This window comes from Pezoporus occidentalis, unplaced genomic scaffold (assembly GCF_034315485.1).
Source record: "Pezoporus occidentalis ecotype Australia unplaced genomic scaffold, CSIRO_AGI_Poc_V1 ctg285, whole genome shotgun sequence".
NCBI lineage: Eukaryota > Metazoa > Chordata > Aves > Psittaciformes > Psittacidae > Pezoporus > Pezoporus occidentalis.
Window position 1 is genome coordinate 324,210 of NW_026914774.1, and position 23,441 is coordinate 347,650.

At 42.7% G+C, this 23,441-nt stretch overlaps 1 protein-coding gene across 3 annotated transcripts in view; it reads right to left on the reverse strand.

The window, feature by feature from the left end:
- The window catches only part of DIS3L2 (DIS3 like 3'-5' exoribonuclease 2), a 199,849-nt gene that overhangs the window by 64,124 nt on the left and 112,284 nt on the right, over nt 1–23,441 (reverse strand). For 2 of the 3 annotated variants that reach the window (XM_062625978.1, XM_062625975.1), the window contains 3 exons: nt 16,945–17,057; nt 9,682–9,789; nt 3,397–3,630 (listed from right to left, as the gene is read on the reverse strand). In XM_062625978.1, coding sequence (XP_062481962.1) covers nt 3,397–3,630; nt 9,682–9,789; nt 16,945–17,057 — 455 coding nt within the window. The remainder of the gene's footprint in view (nt 1–3,396; nt 3,631–9,681; nt 9,790–16,944; nt 17,058–23,441) is intronic. The other variant, XM_062625976.1, reaches the window with a different exon arrangement.

Here is a 23,441-nt window from a genome sequence, read left to right on the forward strand (position 1 = left end):
CAGTGCAGTAGGATTCCTCTACAGACCTCTGCAGAGTCATGAAAGGAACTGGAGAGGGGGTGGGGCAGGGGGAAAGAGTGACAGGTATGTAGGTTGCCAAGGACCAAACCGAGGCAGGAATTCAAAATTACAGAGCCCCCAAAAGACACATATATAATGACACAGAATCCATAAATTTTAAGCTTTCAAGACTGTGTACTACCTCTGTAATTTGTCTCAAGGTCTTCTGTGTGACCCAGATATGTAATTCCCAAGCTATTAAGGAAAAAAACCCAAACAAACAAACATTCTTCATCTGATGAGCTATGGAGATTCCTGCTTCTAAAATTAGTGATAAAAGATTTAAACATGGGAAAGCAGATGCTGCTCTCACACTAGGTCATAAAAAATCAGCAGCAACACTCAAACAGGAAACTTTCCCCTCACCATGGCACAGCCAGTCTGACTCTGCTGCATCTTACTGGGGCCATCCGAGGTCAGGTGCAAGGAGTTCCCTGGTCAACCAGTATTTTTGCTATTATAAAGATATGCCCATGAATGGCTTTAGCTGAGAGATATTCTTAGTTTTTGGGAATAAATCCTAAATTATACACATATTGTGGGGGAGATCAATATCATTCCAAAGAGAAAACTGAGGCAGACAGGGAGAGCATCAGCCCAAGGCATCACAGCCAGTAGCAAAGAAGGACAGGAGATTCTTCCCTCAATGATTTTCTTAATACCAACAGGAAGCACAAAAGCACATCACACTGAAAAATGGCAGGGTGGATGTAAGAAAAAAACCCCACCCAAAACATCACTCTTCAATCAGGAGTGACCCCAAGGTAGAAGATCTCAAACATAATGCAATGTATAGGAAAAGGGCTCATATCCCTTGGAAAAAAACCCACAGGAGTCATCAATGCCCTGCCACCCCCTCCCTTAAGACTGTGGGATATCATTTCCTTTGTTCACATATTTATTTGGAATCTGATAATTCATTGCCCATAGTTTCCTGCTGGAGTTTGTCTTCCATTGTTCAGGATTTACATTACTCAACAGGAAATCAGTGAGAGGTCCAGTGATTAGAAAGGTGTGTTTCCCATTCATACTTATCCTTGTTCACTTGCTCAGGGCTGGAAATCAGACCCAGCAAACAACTGCGTCCATGGGAACTCAGGGAAGTGAGGAAGCAGAGGCAGAGGGACTCATCTCCTATTAAAAGCTACAGATTGCTTTGTCCAGCCATGGACGTGGCTGGACATGTCCACACACCCACCCCTCACATACTGTTTGTACTTGGGCCTTACAGTAAATGCTTTCTCTGTGAGCTGGGGAGGATGTAGTTTATTGAAATACAACTATCAAGGAAATACCTGAAAAGAGCAAGTATGGTGACAGTGTCCCTCAAACTAAAATACTCTTCATTCTCAAAGACCATTACTTTCACTCTGAGACTTGACGGGGGGAGATTCTGTGCAACATCAAGTGCCACTTGTGAGATGTAACTCAGTTGATCATGTTGGTTATGAACTAGGCTAAGTAGGAATCATCCCTCTCTGATGCCCTTAGCAGTGGCTTTTAAGCTTGATCTCACAAATGATGCTCAAATATGTTCTTTAACAGCTTCTCCGTAACAGCACAAAGCAAAACAAAACACCACTAATCTTTTATTGGGTATCACCAGAACAGGATGCTTCCCTGGCCAAATCCTCCCATTGAAAATGTCACAGGTGTTTTAAAACGTATTTCCCCTGAAGTTAGTTTGATAACAGGTACTCAGCTCAGACACATACAGTGACTGCTCAGCACTACACTGTAAGTGTGACTTGTGGAATGCAGCTGGTGACCTTTCTGGGCCACGGTTCCCAGTCACTGTGGACTCTTGTTCCAACCCAAACATCTCCAAGGCTTCCCAGTTGGCTCATCAAGTGCAAAGGCATTTTATTTTTCTTAAGCATTCAGAGTGTGCTTGTGAACAAAAGCCCAGCTTATTAGCCATTGAATGATAAACCTCAAAAAGGGAAGCTTCCCTTCCTAAAGAGGTTTAAGAAAACTGCATGACTTTGAAGTGGGAATCTGATTTCCAAAAATTAATTTAATATAACTTTAATAATTATTATTTCCTTTGAGCAAGAAGGGACCCTGAGCAAATGCCTCGAGGTTCACTTACATGTACCTAACCTGTCCTCCAAGTTCTCCCACAGCAGATGTAGGCATGATAGCTTCAGACACCACAATACCTATACCTATAGCCATATACCTATAAGCATATACCCATACCAATGCCTACAGAAAGTTTATCCTAAAACATAACCCAATCTCCTCTACTGAAACTCAGGATACAAATGTGTCATCCTGTCATAGACATGGGGGAAAGCACACTGCCTGCTTTCCGCAGCAGCTTCACCAGACTTAGTCACGTGCTATGTTGGGGAAGGTCAGACATTTCTTATGTCTGACTTCAGACACTCCTTGACCTTGTTGTTCTGCAACAATTCTGTTAAAATTAAGAGTCTCCTGCAACTAGAGACAACACTACAACACTGAGTAAAATGGAAGGGTTACAACATATCTCTTACATACAACAGTCCTGTTTACATATCTCGGTACACTAGCCTCTTTCTCAGCAATATCCTTATATTGACTCATGCTCATTTTGTGAAATGAAACAATAGGGTTTCCTTACATTAAGAGATTATTTTATCTCCTGCTCAGGAAGGCCACTGGGTTCTGTAAATTACTGGAACCTCCTATCCACAAAAACTGTCAGAAGTCACCTCAGGGCAGCTGAACTTCAAATGCAAAAGTATTTTTGCTGTGATAGTCTAAAATAACTGGACCTACTTGTAAAATAGAAATGACACATACCACAACTGATACAAGATTATTTAAATCACCCCAGGCACAAAATCTCCTCACTAGCATCTCTTTCTCTGAAACACACCCAACTCTTGTAAGTATTAGCTTGGATAACATTTAGTCATTTTCCCTGCCCAGAGTACTTCTATGAAAACTGGAAAACATGAGGATTGCAAGCACAGAAATAAATGTGGAGGGTGAGCCTTTCACAGTGAAATGTGCACTAAGGATATCTGAGCTGCTTGACAAAGAATGACACCATTGTGATTTGTTTTACTGTATGAGTTACTTACCCAGTCCAGCAGAGTTTTAAGATTTTGAAAAAATGTTGAAAAATTTACTCCTCCTTAGAAAACTGGAACTTTTTTCTTTTCATCCTGCTTCGTGCTTTTGATACATAATTTGATGCTGCTCTTAAAAAAACATGGCACACAAATCTGCCTTTCTATTCCAGTCTTGACTTTCCCCTTGAGGTTCTATTTGATCATCAAATTCTTAGGGAGTACATGAAATTGTCTCAGTGGAGCAGAAGCCCCTTTCAGGAGCTGGACTTACCTGGTCTAAGCGCAGAGCACCATCAATGAAGCGCTGTTTGCGGAGGTGCTGGGCAATGCGATGCAGGTTCAGCACAGCTTGCTGGATCTCAGCTATTGAGTGCTGAATGGAGACAGGGGGTAGTTCTTCAGGTGAGAACACCTTCTCAGGGCTTTCAATCATACTCTGTGCATGGTCGTAGCTTAGCTTCACGCAGGAGCAGATGACTGTCCGCCCAAACCATTCATCAAGGATCTGCAAAATTGGAAAGTGTAAATTGATGTAAGGGCTTATTCTTCCAGTGCACAAAAGCTTGGGAAGTTGTATAAACACTGGAAGGAATGACATCAGGCCTAACCACTGACTGTGATCTTAAAGTGAGGATCTTCTCATACTGAGACCATCAGGCCTTTTGCCCATATAGAGTCTGTAGTGTCTAGTAACATGTATATGCACAATACATTGTGCATATAGGGAACTGCTTAGATCTCCCTCCTCTACCTGATTTCCCTCTTTAATAGAGCTCAAAGAACTACAGCTCATTGTGAGTTAAAATCAACCAGCTGACTCAAAGATTACTACCTGCAGGAGTGGCAACAGGCAGATGCACATAGAATCATAGAACAGTTAGGGTTGGAAAGGACCTTGAGATCACCTACTTCCAAACCCCATGTGCAACAACATGCAAGAACACTGGGCAATGGAGCTGGTGATGGGCTTAGAGCACATGTCTTATGAGGAACGCCTGAGGGAACTGGGATCGTTTAGTCTGGAGAAGAGAGGTTCAAGGGGAACCTTACTGCTCTCTATAACTACCTGAAAGGAAGATGGAGAGAGAAGGTGGCTGGTCTCTTTCCCCATGTAAAAAATGACAGGAAAAGAGAAAATGGCCTCAAGCTGCACCAGGGGAGGTTTAGATTGGATATTAGGAAAAATTTCTTCACCAAAAGGGTGGTAAGTCATTGGAATAGGCTGCCCAGGAAAGTGGTGGAATCACCATCCCTGGAAGTGTTCAAAAAACATGTAGATGAGGCCCTCAGTGACATAGTCAGTGGTGGACTTGGCAGCCCTGGGGTAAATGTTGGACTGGGTGATCTTAAAGTCTTTTCCAAACTGGCTGATTCTAAGATTCTAAGAAAGATTCTCCTATCTAAAACACAGCAGATTATATTCCACCTCTTTGATTAAAGCATGACCAGCAGGGAATGAGGGTCCGGCCTTAAAATACTCTGGTTTCAGGGTACTGCAGGAATCCCAGTGTCTGACTAGAACCTGTGAAAGTGCCTGAGTAGGACTTTGGTGAGTCTGGAGGAGAGATGGCCAGTCACTGATTTTGCAATCTAGAGGAAAATAATCTATAAATCACCTATAAAACTCTTCTATTTAAAACTGCAATTCAGTTACTTCTTAAACTAGAAAGGAAAATCCGTTTTCAGCTGAGATATATATGAGTCCAAAAGCTCATCAAGCCAGTGAGAAAGTGCAGAAGGACAAAGGCTCAAAGGCTCTTCAGAAAAGTCAAAAGCATTGGCATGAAGGCTCTGGAGAGAGAGAGATGCAGTCTGCCATAAACTATTCAATGCGCAAGTGCTCAGGGAATGAATGGAGAATTGTAATTCTGCCTTACCTACCAAGTGCCACCTTACCCGTTCATCAGCACAACAGGACAAGGTAAATTCTGCAAGTGACAGTGTCCAGGGAGAACAGCCAGCTCTCTCTCTGACAGACTCATCAAGGACATTGCTTCAGAAAGGCAAACTCTCTTCTTAACAGAAAAGGACTGATCACCAAGATACCTTTGCTGCCTCCCTCCCTTATGCACTACAGAACATATGGGCAGTAAAACAGTGGCTCAGAGCTCTGAAAGTCACAGAGCATTTAAGCTCATTTCTAATTCTGAAGTGTCCTAACAGTGAAGGTGCAGCAAGTGACGTCTTGCAATGTGAAATACTCTGACCCCTGGCTCATGGTTATTCTGTGTGTGCCCCTTTCTCTATGCCAAGGAAAAAGAAAGGTAGAGAAAGTGCCAAAGCTGGACAGAGATGCTGTGACACTGCTGGCAGCACCTGCTCTTGCACTCTGATGCATCCCATTAATCATGGTTCAGCTTCTTGCAGTGATGTCCAGTAAGTCAGCAACATCTGATGAAATCTGCTGAACCAAAAAAACCTCCTGATATTAAGCAAGCACAATCTCTGGTGTGGAAGAGGCTGCACTGCTCTTTAAATTATCCACTTCCAGCAAGTTGCAGACTATTAACCAGTTGGCAATAGAGATACTTCAGACTTCACTAAGACATGAATGGTACTCAGGCACCAAAAAGATGGTGTTCCTTGTTGAGATGATCTGGGAACAAGGCTTAGCAGCCTTCATTTCAGTTGAGCACTCCTACAGACCCTCCAGTTGTAACAGGCAGCTCTTTGAACTTGCTGTTCAAACATTTTCAGGCAGTACTTCCACTTCCCTGCTAGTTCTTCCACCTCCAGTTATTAATTTCTTCATCAAAGGTCATTATCAATTCTGGTCCTCTCTGTTTTATTATCTCCCACTAAGTATTTTGTGCTTGGAAAGCACTCTTATTTTGCTTTATAAAGTAGCTGAGTACATGTGTATTGAAAAGGGTTAAGGACAGGGCACAAAGCAGAAGGCTAATTTTGAAAAGAAGCACTTTCCCCAACTTACCGCTTAAAGCCAGATACATGAGTTACATGAAGCTACATGCTGCTTTCTGCCACTGGCTTCCAAGAGCTCTCTCTGTCCCTTGCAGGAGGCAACAGACCAGATTTCCCCTTTGCTGTTTGAACTTGAAGCTTTCAGCAAAACCTCATTTTTCTGCTTGCTTAGAAGAGGTGAAATATTTCAGGGCTCCAATAACTTCCTTGTAAGATGAGAGATACAGCACATTGGGCCCCCCGAATTTAACTAGAACTTCAAATCTCAAGCAGGCTACATTCTGCAAAGCTTTGGGACAAGCAGTCCATTACTAACAGATATTAAACTCCCTATATTTCTCTGTTTCCTCAGTTTGTTTTCTGTTCTTGATCTTTCAAAGGCAACCAAGCAGCATGATACAGACTGCCCAGTTTTCATTCCTGCAATGGCTTTAACAGGTGCAAACTGAACTGGACAGTGATAACTGTGAGAGATCACTTATTGACATACCCAATAAATACCTTCTCACCAGGATTGCCTGGATGCATTAAACACATGTCACATAGGCAAGGGATGGAGTTCAGATGCATTTTGCCCTGCGCAGTCCAGCAATCCCTGTGTGTAGTGAGCAGAGCTGCCAGACTCAGCCTTGGTGTGGCAGGCTAATTTAACATACCCATCATTCAAGCATACTCTGGAAATGCCCTCCATCTCTGCCTTCAGTGGCCATCCAAGCAGACTCTGGGTAATCACAGCCTTGTGTCCCTTGTTTGGAAACCCCACCAGCGTAATGGGCAAGCTCTGCTTCTACTGGGAAAACTGCACAAGGTTGGCTTACGTCTTGTACCAGCAGCTGATGGATGGGCAAAGCAGTGTGTAGGAGCAACATTTTGGGGTTATAAACTGGGCAGTGGAGATTACAAGTAGCCCACAAGTCTGGTCTGCAAGGTCTCCCCCACCACAGGAAGCCTGGTGCACCCAGACTCCAGATAGTAACAGTATCTGAGACATTTCTAGAGTTAGCTTAAGGCTTCCCCCAGCTCTGGCTGCTTTTAAGAAAAAGCTATAGTCCCCAGCACACCATGTGATGGCAGTTAGTGTGGCTCAGCCAAAACCATCCTGTTAGCACAGTCCCTGTTAATGCAGGTCTCTTTGAGGGTGTGACATAGATCTGCAGGAGGTTGAGGACTTTACCCACACAAGGTAGTGTCCGTATCATGTCCTGGCTGATGGCAACAGTTTTAAGCCTGGAAGACACATTGTTTGTATAGGTTGTTTTGAAGTGAAGCAATCTTTCCTCCACACTGGTAGAAGGAAGCAGCAGGGCTGTGCCTTAAACATCAGCAGGCAATAACTTAAAAAGAAGAGTTGCATAGTTTGTTTTCAAATATCTTTCTGTTGACTGCATCCAAACAAGAATGTGCTGTGTTGTTCCTATAAATGCCTAGCTCTGCTTCTGAAGAACAGCACAGATGCAACAATATGGTTAATGCCTCTGCCCTTGGAAAGTCATTTCAGATACATCATGCCACACTATCCCACTGGAGTCCGTGGAGCTATGTGGAGTGCTGCTCAGGCAACATTACAGTTAATAAACTGTATAAAAGAAAAACACCAGAACCCAAAAACAACAGCAGCAAGTGTGTACCTGTCTCCCAGAAAGGCCTAAGCCTGGCATTATTTTTCTAAAAGAAAGAAGAATTAAAAATACACCAAACTTATCAAGAGCCACATTCAGCGAGGAATCTACATGACTGCTTTGGGAAATGTATTAACTGTAGACTTGTTTCAGAACAGTAACAGTGGGAACTCAGAGCAGCTCTCACCTCCAGTAGTGCTGCTTGGCTTGGCTTTGCCAGCTCAAGGTTGTGATACTACTGTGCACACAGGGTGCAATGAAGTGCTTTTTGGTCTCGTATGTCCCTCACTGAGGAATACTCTGTCCCCAGTGTCAATGTTCTCATGGCTCTCCACCATCAGCTGGGGTTCAAACACCATTTTGGAGCCTTTGACTCACCTCCCTTTCACCCAGCAGAGCCTGGGAGAGAGCATGTGATCCTGTTTACACTGAGATTGAGCTATAGTAATATATAGTAAGACCTAGAAATACAGGAGACACATTCTGTCCCAACTCAGAGATAAGCTCTTACAAGAATGCCCTGCTGGGCAAAAGCCCTACAACCACTTTTCCTCTTAGAAGGAGTAAATTCTTCTCCAGCCTTCACCTGATGTTCAAATCAAGTGACCTCAATTAAGACTGCAGTTCTCAAAGGCCTCCTAGGAGAAACCAGTTTGCCGAAATAGCTGCAGGGAGTCTGCTTTCCAAGGGGCAGTATGGTCACAGCCCAGACCCCTGCTCCTCCAAAGATCAGCTCCCTGAGCAGGTGCAGGGCAGATGCTGCAGTTCCTCTGTTTTCTAATTAGTCACAGAGGGTTGGTCTGAACACTGTCTGGAAAGCAAATAACATATATATTGCAGGTGACAAGAGATAACATTTAATTAAAGACTTATTTTAATTAAGACTTGGCTATTAGTTGTTCAAAGACCACTCAGAGCCAATAAAAGGCCTACCAAGTAGCTACTACTAGAAGGCCTCATGACTAATCATGCTGTCGCTATGGGAAGTGGAATACTCTTCACAATTAACAAATAAAACCCACCTCGGTGCCACAGAAGGACTCGCTGGAAAAATACAGATATAGGACTGCAACTATATTTTGCTAGAGCACAAAACAAGATTCAGTATCCTTTTGGGCAGCATGGACAATAATAAGGAAGTAAAGTTAATCTTTGTGAAGAATTACCAAATTGGCAAAAGAAACACCCTCCACAGAAAGAATTGTGCATAAGCCCAAGTCATAGCTTTTGGTTAAAAAACCAAAATAATTCTGACTACAAAAAGTGCACTTGACATAGAGTGGAGAGTCCTCTGGTAGTGGCAGTCTTTAGCCCTCCTCGATTAGTGAGGGGACCCTGTGATCACCAAAGAGGAGATGGCTAGGATTAGCGACAGAGTGTGCAAGAGGATCAAGGTAAGACATGAAGACTTGGGCAGATCTGGCAGGCAGCTGAAGGCAGCTCACTGCACTGACAGCCTCCACTGCTGCCTGGAAATAACACATGCAGAGGATGGAGCTGTGCCTTTGCTGAAGAGCTATCATGCTTTATTTGGATTTATGTAATTCACAGCTATGAAGGAGAATGATACAGTCTGTTTACCAGAGAGGCCATAAAGGGATACTGCCCGCATCCAGTACATTGCACAATTATCTATGTGTACAAGGGAGGGCTGCAGTCAGGGGGGAATATCTTGTCCCACCCAAAGCATTAGCTTTGACTTGCTGCTGAAGATAAGTCATTAAATGGATAGGTGACCTGGTAAGGAGCAGGAAATTCTCAGTTCCTGAAATTCATACAAATATTCTTCCTTTCCCACCCTGTTGTGAGGTTATTCCAGTCGAAGTCCCATGGTATCTCATCAGTAAGACAAGATAGAGGGACAGTCCTACATCCTCCAGTATTGTTCACCAATAAGTCCTTTCCTGTCCACCTGGGTGTTAAGGAATGGCATTTTACCACTCTGACTAGAAGAGTAGCAGCTGGCCACCAAGGGACGACTGATTAGCAGCATGACTGCCTGTTACTTGAGGTACCTTGCCTTCGGGAGTCAACTTCCACATCACAGAGAACGTCAGTCTATCTTGCATGGGATTGAGACTGCATAACTCCTCACAGAGCAGCCTGGGAAGCATTGGGACCACCTGGAAAAGAAGAGAGCCTTGGTGAGATGCGGGCTTTTAGTAGAGACTTGTCTGTGGCCACGCTTCCCTGGCCAGTTGGTAAAATACAGGCCCAACAACGCACAAAGGAGAAAATGCATTAAACCTTCAGGATCACGTTCTCTGTGCCAGGAGTGGCTACATTATAGCTTCAGGATGCATCATGCATGCCAGAGCCACATCACATAATGAATGGCATGCTGGCATGGAATAAGTAAACCAAATCCTCTGAAATGAGAGGAAATCAGGCATGGCTAAGGCCACCAACACTCACATCAGCCCCATCCCTCAACGAGACCAGAAGGAGCTGTCAGTCTCCAAGCTGGGAATTATTCCCAGTGCTTCCCTTCAAGGAATGGAATAAGCACCCTAGAGCATCCTGCATCCTCAATTATACAAACAGTTCACTCTGCAGCTTTTAAGGTCACAAAGTTTGCTCAGTTTTCCACTTTTTTTCCCATTGCCATTTTGGCAGTGGGAAGAATGAGGAAGGCTCAACATGTCAGAAGACTTGATGCTGAAGCATGGTCCTCGCAGTTAGGAGCTGAAAAGCTTGGATTGGGAACTGCATTTCTTGCTTTGCCACTGAATATTGTGTAATGAAGCAAATAATGCAAGCCTGTTCCCTGCAAAACATAAATGAAGCTTCTCCCATGCATCACAGGAGTGGTGCATGGCTCTAATAAAGATTGACCCATGCTTTGCAGCACAGACAGAAACATGCAGATGTTAGTGAGATAAACAAAACCACCTGGTTTATGACTATTTAACATGGTATTTGCAAATGGAGGGATAACAATTCTTATTTTACTATACTCAACTGTTTGAACAAAATGGGAGCCAACAGAACTTTCTGGCAGGGATTTTTTTTTTTAACCTGTGTCCTAACTCCTGTCAACTAATCAATATTTCTGCTGCTGAACACTGAATTACCAAACCTGACTACAGCAACAAAGAAAAGGCTTTGGAGCATATTCACATTAGACCAAACCTGAGCAGCTCCAAGTGTTTCTACCATCCCTGAGTTATTTCCCAAGTGAAGTCTGCAGAAAAGATAATATTTAACAGCCGTTTAATGAAGCAAATCTAATTATTAGAGTTTCATATTCCTATTTCCCATCTCATTATTTACCTTTGTGAAGAATCAGTAACTGCCCTCATAGAAGAACCACATTATTCCTCCTTTACTTTGAGCGGCAATGTGGGCTGGCGCATTCCAGAAAAACACAGAGAAATGCTCTACTTGGTTGCCATAAAATATTTTAGCTATTTAATTTAGTTTCCAGTTTGATTGCTCTGTGTGTCACCCTATAAATATAGGACCAGCAGGAAGCGACTGACATGCAAACCCCAGATCTTCCAAACTCTGTGACACCTATTTGGTGATTTCAGAGATAACTTTTTCTACCTGGATGCCAGGGGAACAAGTGCTCTTTGAAACAGTAAAAAAAAAGCCTTAAGTGTCCATTTTCTTCTCAAGTGCATACACTTCGTATTTACCTTTTGCTTTGAAGGAAAGACTCTCAAATATTTAAACACATTTGTGGTTTGGCACCAGACAACAGGTATAAATCCATTCTAATTGCAGTGCATATTAATGCCAAAAGGTCAACTGTATGGTCTGTGACTGTCAAGGAGTCACTTGCAATATGAATCAGCAGCACTGGTTCAGCTGGAAGGTCACAAAGGCACAGATTATGATAAACTGTTTCCCGCAACACAAAGGCCGTCAACTCTGTTATTCCAGTTGTTAACAGTACGTTAACAATACTGGTACATTCATAACTCACAGATCCAGTACGTGAGCTCTGCCATGCTGCCTGGAAGGACCCATGCCACAAGGTTATAAATTTAGCATGAGCGGTACCAACCCATAACAGAAACGAGAGAAAGTAGCTTTACAGACTATAGGAAATCCCTGCCTGCCTAAGGCCGCCCATGATCACCATGAGACCCTGAAGTTTGGGTCACAGTGAACAGAGTGCTAGTAATTTAATAAAAGCTCCCATGCCCTTTTCCACCCAAATTAAAAGCTGCATTTACAGCTTTTTTCCCTCTCCCCTTTTCTCCTATTATCTGATAATGGTCTGTACTTACTGAATATTTCTGTGCCTTGGCACATCCTCTTTCCCTTCACACCTCCTGCAGCAATAACAGTCTGCTAGAGAAATGCTTACATGATACATGAAAGCCCATCCACAAAGAACAGCAAAACAACAGGACGCTTGTTTTAAGTATACTTGAACAGGATTAACATTTGATTCAAGAGGCTATAATTCCATGGAAGGACTTTCCATGATGTGAAACACAAGCAAAGCTTTAACTCAGATCATAATTACAGAACTAAACACTCACCAAGCAATTAGCTGTAACAAACCTACTGTTAAATACAGAAGCATCAATCTGTGTTACAGGAGAGAAACTTTAGGCAAAGTAACTTAACCCAAACCATGGAGGAATTCTCACAGGGGAGCAACCTTTTCCTGGGCTCAGCAAATATGTACATAAGACAATGTGACCCTGCATTGAAGGTATTTCAATTTTATCTACCTTACTGAATTAAAAGAAGAAACCTGTTTTCAACATTATGACAGTCTGGGCTAACTACCTCACTCAGCTTTAATATCCCGATTCCTCTTCACAGTCTACATGGAGAATTAGCCAACTGTCACAAAACACAGAAGTTTAAGTTATACATTTCCTTTTTCCTTAACATGATATGGTCATGGGCTCAAAGGATTCTTAGTAGTTGCAAGCCCAGCATTTGACATACAAAGATGTCACAACTGTGTCACATTCGGAGAGCGAGATGTTTTAGGAGTTATCCCAGGGGCTGCCCAGAAGGAACTTCTGCAACAGGATTATCTCCATCTCTTTCTGAAAGAGACACAGGATGAGAGGAGATTTCCTTAAGTACATCTTTAGTGCCCAGATTTGAAAAGTATCAGGGTTGCATAGCATTGCCTCAAATATCCAGAGGTTGCCCTGCATCTTTTAAATGCTTTGCCCTTCCTGTGACTGTCTGCCAAGAGACAGCAGTGTCTGCCAGCTGCCCTGTGGAGTGCCACAGCATGCAGAAATCCAGCTAGCTGAAACACTGCCAAGGATATCACCTCCAGTGTGAAGCGGTTTCCTTAGCAAATTGCTAAGGATGTGCCTGTGCTGGGGATCACATCATTCAGTTTGGTTTTACTGCAGGTGGAAATAAAAATCACCCAGGCTTATACAAGGATCATAAAGCAGGAACAAGCGCATGTATAAATGTAGTTGAACCTAGAAATGCAGTTGGAGAGACACAGTAGGGCTGGGGAAAAAAACTTCCACAATGAAAAAAAGGACCTACATCCCCAGGAAATCCTTTCTAATTAATGTATCATAGAAAACAGTGCTGAAGAAAGGCCTGTGTGGTGAAAGCTTGTCTGGTTTTCATCTCTGTCTATCAAGTCAGACTAATAAAAGACATCATCTCTCCCCACAAGCCTAGCAGGGCCCAAGAGATACTGGAAAGGGCATTTCTTTGAGTGAAAGGCTGATACCCACAATATTTGCAGCTGTGGGTCTGCATTTCAAATCAAATCGCAGACAGGATTTCTCTCTCCCTATTTCCAAGTCCTACACATGAAATCTCCAGCTCTGCAATACGCAGCTTGAGACTTAGTGTTCCAGCACTGCCTGACAGCCCCACCCCACACTACTGGCTCTCCTCACAGGCAGCCATACGTCCCAGCATGTCAAAGTGGTAGGCAGCAATGGAAAACCAAAGCAAAAGAGGGCACCACTGGGGCTGGGGAGTTCCCTAAACATCACCATTCCAGCATTACAAAACACATGGACTTGTAACTATGGCTGGCCACACTGCTTAGCTCCTCTGCAGGAAAATTTAACCTCCTGCTTGTGAGAGCCATTGGTTTGGTTTATTTTGCCTCTTCAGCCAATAAATTGCTTCTGGAAACCAAATGCAAGTTTCCACCATCAGACTCATTCCTAGGGAGCTGGGCATTGGGAGGGAGAATGCACATACTGGGATGATAAAATTCCCTGTTCCCTTTAAAATCAGAAACATCTGCTGCAGCCAGGACTAACTCACTGGCCAGGTTCAGAGTGGGTTAGCCAGAGCAGATCCCATCAATGGACTCGCTATAGGAGCCTTTCAAGAAACAAAAGGAGAAAACTGATCAGTTAAGCAAAGGTAAAAGGGAACAAATTCTGGTTAAGAATAAACCCTTATTTTCACAAAGTCACATGGGCAGTTTTGCTCCCTTCAAACAACCCTGTGCTACTGGCACCCTGCTCTGGCTGCCCACTCATGGTTTTTTCAGCTTGGTTACAATGATCCCTGACTCCCAGGGTGATCCCTTCTCCCACTGCCAGTCCATTGGGGAGAGACTGTATTAACCGAGTTCCTATCAGCTGCTTGCTCTCCCCAGAGCTGGGAGGAGGATGCCAAGGTCCAACAATGGGGTGGGCTCAGCAAGCCTCTTGCTTATGCACTAAAAGACACTCAAAGGAAATAGGCAATTTGTTTATGAGCCAGGATTTCTGCTCAAGAGTTGTATCAACACTTCCATGAATTCAGATTTCAAGCAACTCTTCATTACTCAGCCTGAGATTATCAAAATATCAACACCCTGACAACCTGCTGGTGTCAAAAGTGAAGTCCTTGGACTCAACATGAAGATAGGCTTACAGTTCCGATCTTTGATCTCCAGTATAAAATAGAACCAATAAAACATTATAGGGATTTATGGCTGACCTCTCACTCGAGCTGCTTCACACCTAAAATAACACTGTAAGATGTGCCAAAAAAAGAGGAAACTGTTTAGGTTTTCTTGCTTCTTAAAACCTGATACACTCTTATTTAAAAAACTTTTTGACTTCTATTAAATAGACCACTAGCAATTACACAATAACTCCCCTTCTGGTTACAGAGTTCAGGAAAATTAAATATGTGGCTTTATTTAACTTCTTTGGGAGGATTAGCATGGTGCTAACCTCTAGCAGAATCACAGCTGTCTTAGGAAACAGCTTCATCAAAGGAAAGCATATTTTCTACAAGAGTCATGCTACCATCTTGTTTCAGATATCCTGGCTGCTTTCCTTTGCCCATCCCCTCTCTCCTTTTCCTCTCTTACAATTAAAATACTGACCATTTCATCATCTAACCTAGTCTCCACTCCTAAAATATATTTTCTGCAGGGCAGAAGCATGGGTAAAACACTAATTCTGACTGCTGGGCCAATGTAGGTACAGAGCTATTGAAGATTACAGATAACAGATAATTTATGTTGGCATAACATGTGACTGGTACTGTTGGGGGGGAAGCACTTTGACAGAAAATCTAATTAGCTTTTGTATTCAACTAGATTTTAATGAAAAATGTCTCCTTTCTACATGAAGATCTTCCTTCTCCCTTAAAAAGAAAAATAACATGCCTTCAAACCACAGTATTTTGACTTGGAAATACTGCCACAACATATTCCTGCACTACAGCTTTGCTGCCTTGCAGTGCTATCCCCCTTGGACCAGCCCACATCTCCCATAGTGAGCTACAGCCACTGAGACATCCATCAGAGGAGGAAGCAGAGCACTGCAGAAGCCAAAGGTTTATCACTGGAGACACTAAGACTGGGAAGATTCTGGTGTCAGAAACGCTGTTTCCATGATATATACATTGCTTCTCACTCCTGCAGACAGCAAGTCACTGGTAACTGGTGTTTCCCAGCATGGCCATTCCTTGATCCCATGCTGCAGCACCTGTGTGCTGTTGGTCTCACTACCACTGACCTACCTTGGACACTTCTGCGTTGCTATAATGGCTAATCCATGCAACCCACACCCACAGAAACACAAAATCCACCAGACTCACTGAGACCTCCTGAAGCCGTCCCTTGATACATCTACCCAAGGAAAGTTACAAGACAGCTACTAAAGGTTAACAGCTTGATATCAAATCACTAATTTGATTTCATTAGTAAAATAAATAATTTTATCATCTGGGAAGCATGGAGAAGACACAGTAAGCTACTGTAATGTTCAAGTATCATTACAAGACCCTCCCTGGATAGCAACCCTGGGAACATTCAGGAAGGCAGGGGAAGAATCACTCCTAATCCTAAATAGCAAGTTTTATTTATACATTTTACAAAAGATGTCCTGTCATCCCGGAAAGGGCCATGGAGACAAGGACTTCAGTCTGACTGAATGGGAGTATGAGGAGAGACAGATTAATCTGCTCCTATGAGATTGCCTCAACACTTCTCTTTATGCAGCTGATGCCTCAAACTGACACGGGATGCTAACAGCAAAGTTTCCTGGCTTCCCTACACGCACAGTGCTGGTGCAATCTGATGAGCTAGGAAATGTTTCTGCACGTTCAACTGAAAACGAGACAGCCACAGACAAAACCTCACTGTTTCCTTTTTGATAATGTTAAATTTTAACTTGCTCATTTTTAAAGTTTAGAAGTCAACTTTAAACTTGAGTTTTTAACATTTGATTCTGTTACACTAAAATCTGTACAATTGCAACTATCTTTTCACTGCATGATGAAAGAACACTATTTCTCCTGTATTTGGGACACACAGATTAAGTAAGAGTGTGAAACTTCCATTGTACCTCAGGATGTCAGACTGCACAGGGTGTTTTATACCTTATTCTGCTACGTATCCACTTCTGGAGGGATTAGCTAGTACTACTGTGCTGAAGACAAAGACAAAACTCTCCACTACCACCACTACCAAATTTGCACATTTCAAGCTCCCAACAGCAAAACAGATGAATCAGATTGGGTCTGTCAGGCATATCTCAGGGCAGCACAGTGCAAACATAGTTTGCAGCTCTGGGCCTTTAATATGCTCCAAAGCAGCAGAGTCCTCACGTGGGAAGCCCTGGCACACTCGGGTCTTTGCCCACAGACATGGGGTCACAAGCTGCTGCTTCATCCTGTGCTTTCTCTGCGAGCTCTGAGGTAGTCAACAGCTACATTAGCTCTTGTGTTTCCATCAGTTTAGTTATTTTTGTAGGTTTGCAATAACAGCCATATTTTTATTGTGGGCATCTGCAAATGAATCTTTAAAATGAATTTACAGTAAATGGAAGACATAGTTGTCAGATGAAAAAAAGAAATGTTGTTCTTACCTTTTGCACTAGATAGACACTAGTTGCTCTTTCACTCGCTACTTTATCCAGCGCTGTTTCTTCCAATACAAAGTAGCTTACATCCGCAATGTGAACACCCACTTCAAAGTTCCCTGAAATTGCACAAGAAAGTCAGCAGGCTTCAGGTAGAAGAAATGAACTTCTGACATATTTAACTCTGACCTTTTTCCCCCTTCTTCCAGTGCTGTCGTAATGGTTTTGGCTTATGCCAGAGCTCACAAGAATGACACTTCCTTCCACTTTTTCCATCTGAGATGAAAACTGTGGTCTCCTGGGACACAAACAAATTCACATGGCTACAACATATGAGTGAATTCACATACGAGTGAATCCTCAAGCAGATCAGTGGACATGTGAAAAACCTTAAATACCATGCAGATAAGTCTTTCCAAGAAGGAGCTTGTAATAGTGAGCCCAGTTCTCATCTCTCTGCTGTCAGACAACAGGAAGCAAAAATATGGGACCCCACCTTGCAAGTATACAAGCAATGCAGGAAAACATTTCCCAGGTATGGTGCAGCTGGCCACACATGTTTTTGGGTTCTCAGAGCTTCACTTGTTTCCAGTTCACCATGGTTGAACTCAAATTGCTGCTGGTGCCCCAGGAAGTCTTCACTTTGGATCAAGCTATGCAGAAGTGCAACTTTCCACAAGCAGAATACTTCCACTGTTATCCTGCCCTCCTCCAGATTAGGCTTTTTATCCTCTGAATAGAGACCAGGATAGAAGTATAGTAATTCAAAAGTTAGGCTAGAGAGGAGTACTACTGAGCTTTATCATGAGGTTTTAGTAATAATTTGGATTTGGAAGTAGTGATCATCCTTGGCTTTGGAAATAATTAGCACCTTGGTCCAAGAAATTCTGGTTGGCTAATCCTCAAAGAAGCCTACTGACCTTTGTTTTCTCTGGAAAGACTAGGCTAGATTTGAGGTGTTTATTTGTAGAATAGTTCTAAGTGCAGTGAGTTCCTAATTATAACATTTGGTTCTTTAAAAGAATTCACTAACTTCTTGGTATCTACAAATATTTTTTTTCTTATTTTTTTAATAAAGACAACATAATAAGATACCACACTGGTGACAATCTGTTTGTTTAGACACCTTGCAAAGAATATTACCAAAGCTCTTCTCTAGAGCATCACATTTTTTAATGGTTCATAGCTGCCATCATTACACAGTATATCTGCCCATGTGCCCTTCCGATGCCTACCAGTGCTAGATTTCAGCAGTGTGGGAATGGAAATGTATACAGGCAAAGAGGAAGCGTGAGAAGGTTCAAAATCACATTAGGAGAGCCACCCAACCCACTGTGCTCCCATCTGGGAGTTCAGGTAAGCAAGCACCAATGCTCCCTGTGTGACTGTTTGAATTCGTAACGATTTTAACTTTATTAAGCCATGTTTGCACAGCCCTTGGAGTATGTAAAGCAGTATCTTGATTTTTGAGCTGCTTTGTACACTTGATAGAGCACAGATGTAAAGGCAGCAGAAACACACATGGAAGACAGGAGCACCGGGGTTTAGATTTGGCCACATAACCTACAGTCACTGGAAGGTCCTGCAAAGAGTAAATATGATGGCAGCAGGGAAAGAGGGCAGTAATTCCACTGCACACTAAGAGACAAATTTTACCACTTGTTAGGAAGCTGGGAGAAAAGACTGCAGAGTAAATGGTTCACCTCAGAAAGCTGCCTACAGCTGTGCTGTGATATTACCACATGCCTTGAAAGCTGCTCTATATGGATTAGGCATCCAGGCCTGAAACTACTTAGACACTAAGTCTTAGACCAACAGTTCAACCAACAGATTTAATATTATGAGCTCTCAAAGCCAACATATGCAGAAGGTAAAAAAATACTGAATACTTTGAAGTCAATATTGTAATGTATGGATCCTGCAGGCAAATATTGACTAAAGGGAAAGGAGAGGGGGTCATTACATCATTTCTTTAATCACACTTTAATTCAATATGTGCACTGTTACATACATGAACTTTTTGTCCTCAATAGAAAATCGACAAACGAAGATCTCATTGCATGAGATAATAAAACATGGAGTCAGCCAATGAAAACACATTGAGCAGAGTTAAATTTCATTCAGGTTTCCCACCAGAGCTTCTAAAAGCTGGGGTCAGCATGAGCCCCCTGCTTTTGAACTTTTAATGGGAATTCTATCTAAATATTTTCTTACATACATTGACATAATGCAAACTGGCAGCTCTTGGGTTTGTCTTGCTCAAGTATGAATCACCCTATCTCCCTCATCCCCAAAAAATCCAAGACCAAGAGACCCTGAAGATACAGCACAGCAATGAACCAATCTGATTTCTCCCAAGTCACTGCTTCTGAATATTTTAGACAAAATACCAAGCTAAGCCTGCAAAGAAATACTTCCTTATTGCTCTCTCCCAGTTTATTTGCTAATTAAAATGAAAGAGCTTTGTGGATAAAGAAATACTATTCACAAAGATTCTCTTCCAGGTCCACAGTTTTTCTAGTCTCATTAGTTTTTATGACAAAATCACAAAAGGAACATTTCACATTGTAAGTCTTGTGTTACTTCCCACAGAAGAAAAGAAAATGTGGCCCAAATAAATGGAAAAGAGAGTTAAAGAGTTAAACTGGCACTCATTTATTGAAAAAGTATTGTCAGAGAGTTCAGAAAAAAGGGGGAAAGGGAAGACAGCACACAGCACAGGCTGACAGACTGCTCCAGCTTCATTTTGATGAAGAAATCTAATTTTCCAGCAAATAGAAGCCTCAAATCTTGGCAGGTAGCTCTCCATCATGATAAACCTTATACCCTAAATTTCTCACAGAAACAAGTCCTTTACCAACCCCAGACTTGTTTCACCCCAGATTTAAAATTCTACAGTGAAGCTAAAGCTGCACAACAACCCCTAAAGCTACATAAATACTAACAGATTAAGGATTTTCTTTTTTTAAGAATTTACATAAGAATGTAGAGGAGATTAAGCCAGACACTTCATACGCTGATACTAAAGCAAGAGTTGAATCCCAGAATGGTTTGGGCATGAAGGGACCTTAAAGATCATCTAGTTCCAACCTCTGCCGTGGGCAGAGACAGCTCCCACTATACCAGGTTGCTCAAAGCCCCGTTCAACCTGGCCTTGAAAATTGCTAGGGATGAGGCAGCCACAGCTTCTCTGGGCAACCTGTGCCAGTGCCTCACCACTCTAAGAAGGAAGAACTTCTTCCTAATGTCTAAACTAAATCTTCCCTCTTTCAGTTTAGTCATTCTCCTTTGTCCTACCCCTATATGCCCTTGTAAAAAGTCCTCTCCAAATTTCTTGTCGGCCCCTTTAGGCACTGGAAGCTGCTCTAAGATCTCCCTGGAGCTTTCTGTTCTCCAAGCTGAAAAACCCAAACTCTCTCAGCCTGTCTCCATGGGAGACATGCTCCAGCCCTCTGAAAATCTTCATGGCCCTCCTCAGGACTCCAACAGTTTCACATCCCTCTTGCGCTAGGGGCCCCAGAGCTGTACAAAGTACTCCAGGTGGGGTCTCATGAGAGCAGAGTAGAGGAATAGAATTGCCTCCCTCAACCTACTGGTCACACTCCTTTTGATGCAGCCTGACATATGGGTGGCTTTCTGGGCTGCAAGTGCACACTGTGATTTCATGTGGAGCTTCTCAGCAACCAACACCCCCAGTCTTTCTCCTCAGGGCTGGTCTCAATCCAGTCTCTGCCCAGCCTGTATTTCTGCTTGGGATTGCCTCGACCCAGGTGTAGGACCTTGCTTGCACTTGGCCTTGTTGAACTTCACGAGGTGCACATGGGACCACCTCTCCAGCCTGTCAAGGTCCCTCTGGATGGCATCCCTTCCCTTTAGCTTGTTGACCACACCATACAGCTTGGTGTTGTCACCAAACTTGCTGAGGGTGCTCGATCCCACTGTCCATGTCACCAGCAAAGATGTTAAATAGCACCGATATCAATAATGAACCCTGAGAAATGAATGCCTCTCTTCACTGGTCTCCACAAGAAGGGAGTATTTATTGAAATGAAACATGCTGAACACACCTGGATGGCTTCTTTCACTCAGGATCTCTGGGATTTTTTTCATTTAAAAACCCATCTGAAAGTGGGTGCAAAACTGCTACCTATTCAAACTCTACCATTACAAAGCTGCTACGTGGAAAGATGTTTAGCAACAAGGAATGCAGTTTACAGTCACGCAATGAGTGTTTTATTAACCAGCTGTACCCTATTAGCTCCTTTCTGCAACTACCGAAATGCAGCAAGAGAGATGGATGGGAGGCCGGAGTACTATTTGAAATTATGCTATGGCATTGCAAAACCTAATAATGAGGCCCTGTGGAAAGAAGAGCTCCCTTCCTGAGATCTGCAAGTAGAAATAGGGAAAAGGCTGGTCACTCAGCCACCAAAGCTCCTCTTGGGCCAATGCTCTGTGCAAGAGGGACAGGATTTGTTGCTACCATACTCCAAACAACACAGTTCTGATGCCCTTGAGGCACTGCACACAATTTCCTTTTCTGTTTACCATCACATAGGTTGCTAGAATGGCAGAATACAATGGACCTGTATTTCTCCAACTTTCTAGAAGCCTGGATCCCCTCTTGAAGTTTACCAGGTGGTAGAGCTACGAAAAGGCAGGTCTCCCCAGGCACAGTGCTGCACTAGACACAGTAGTTTTGGAGAAGGTTTGGCTTCTTGAGCTGAGAATATGACCCAAAGCCATGATCCATCCAAGTGCCTTCAGATTCACTCCAAATCACTTCAAAACCTTGTGTGTGTAATCCTGATATGATGCTTCAATCAAAGGAGAATGATGGCATCTCAGAGACCAAAAACAAGCTGTTCCTTTTATTTTTTCACTGATGATGTCACTCTCTACAACAAAACAGTTCAAAGAACTTTTTTTCTTCTTTTTTTTGAGGAAAACTATAAACAGAAAAGGATCAGCAAGAAAGAGCTGGAAGAAAAGGAAAAGGTCCTTTCAGATAGTAGATGCTCCATAATAACCTTCCAACCTAGCAAACTGTATCAAGTATTTGCCCCAGGAATTAGAAAGTTGAACTGAATGTATTTGAACAGTATGCAATGGAACACAGTGACAACAAATCCCTCTTATCTGTCTTCAGCAACCCTAGTCAGTGCTAATACAATGCAGAGAGGACAGATCAAGCAAGTTCACTTCACACCTTAAAGTTTGCCTAATAGGTGAATTTTAGGACCATCCAACTTAGAAATGCAACTCTTCAAGAATAAAACACCAGAAGGCAATTCTCTAGCTTGCATATACACTCCCATTTATTCCCATCTCACTTTCAAGCATCATCATTCTCAGGAGAGAAGACAAACGCTAGCAAAAGTGTTAATCCAACTTTTTTTTGTATTAACCAGTTTCTCACACTGTCTTCACCCCTCAGGGAGATAGTTCAAAGTAGGTTGCAAACTGTTTGCTCTAGCCAGAAAACAGCCAACTACTTACCTGCTGCCAGCAGGTCAAGGTAGTTGGCTGTTCCCTGGCTAGACCAAACTCTTGAAGCAAGTAATTACAGTACTTTCCCATTCCCCTGTCCTGGAAGTACCATGCTCCTGCTCTTATCTGCAAAGTAGTATTTAACACCTTGCAAAAGTATGAAAAATTTGCATAAAGAGAAAGAAATGAGGCCTTTAACCTATATGCATGGTTTGTTGGTATTAACACTGCTACAATAACACATGGGTCTTCATCAAGGCTGAAGTTCTCACATGTGATTGTGCACAAACAGGCAAGGACAACGTCTGCAGCGAAGGGTCTGTTACAGAAGGGACAGAGGAGCTGCAGACAGTAACATAGGTGGACACAAAACAAATATAAATTGCACCAAGGCAAAAAATGGCACCAAGGCTTGGGGAAGCTGCTGGAAGTACCTAGAGGCTATGTTTAATGCATGCCTTTAAACAAAGGACCTGATCCAAGCCCAAATATTTGTTTCCCTTTGGCATGTGTACGTGCATCTACAGCTCAAGTGTTACGGAAGTATCCCTCTAGGGACAGGGAGAGGAGAAAAGAAAATGACTGAGTGGGAGAAAAGAGCAAGTGGGGGATGCAAAAAAAAAGAGAGCAAAATGAAGAAGAGGAGGAGAAGAGTTTAATATAAAAATAAAAGTGGAACTATGGAAAAAGGCAGTTATTTGTCTGTTCTGGAGCCTGAAGACAAAGGTGGGTGGCTGTAATTCTCATCTGAGGTTACTTTTCCACTGCAGGAAGCCAAGCTATTGTTCAGAAAATCAGACAGTGTATTTTATTCTACTTATTTTTAAAAAACAAGGAAAGTGCTTGAATTTTACTTCTGCACCCTAGGGCCATTTTGCTTTTTGAAAGTGCAGCACAACTGAGCATAAATCCATTAACTTGTTTACCAGGAAACCAAGTTTTTTAAATTATCACATGATGGTCCATTAGACAACTGAAATGCAGCTAATTATACCTTTTTTTAAGCAAATAAT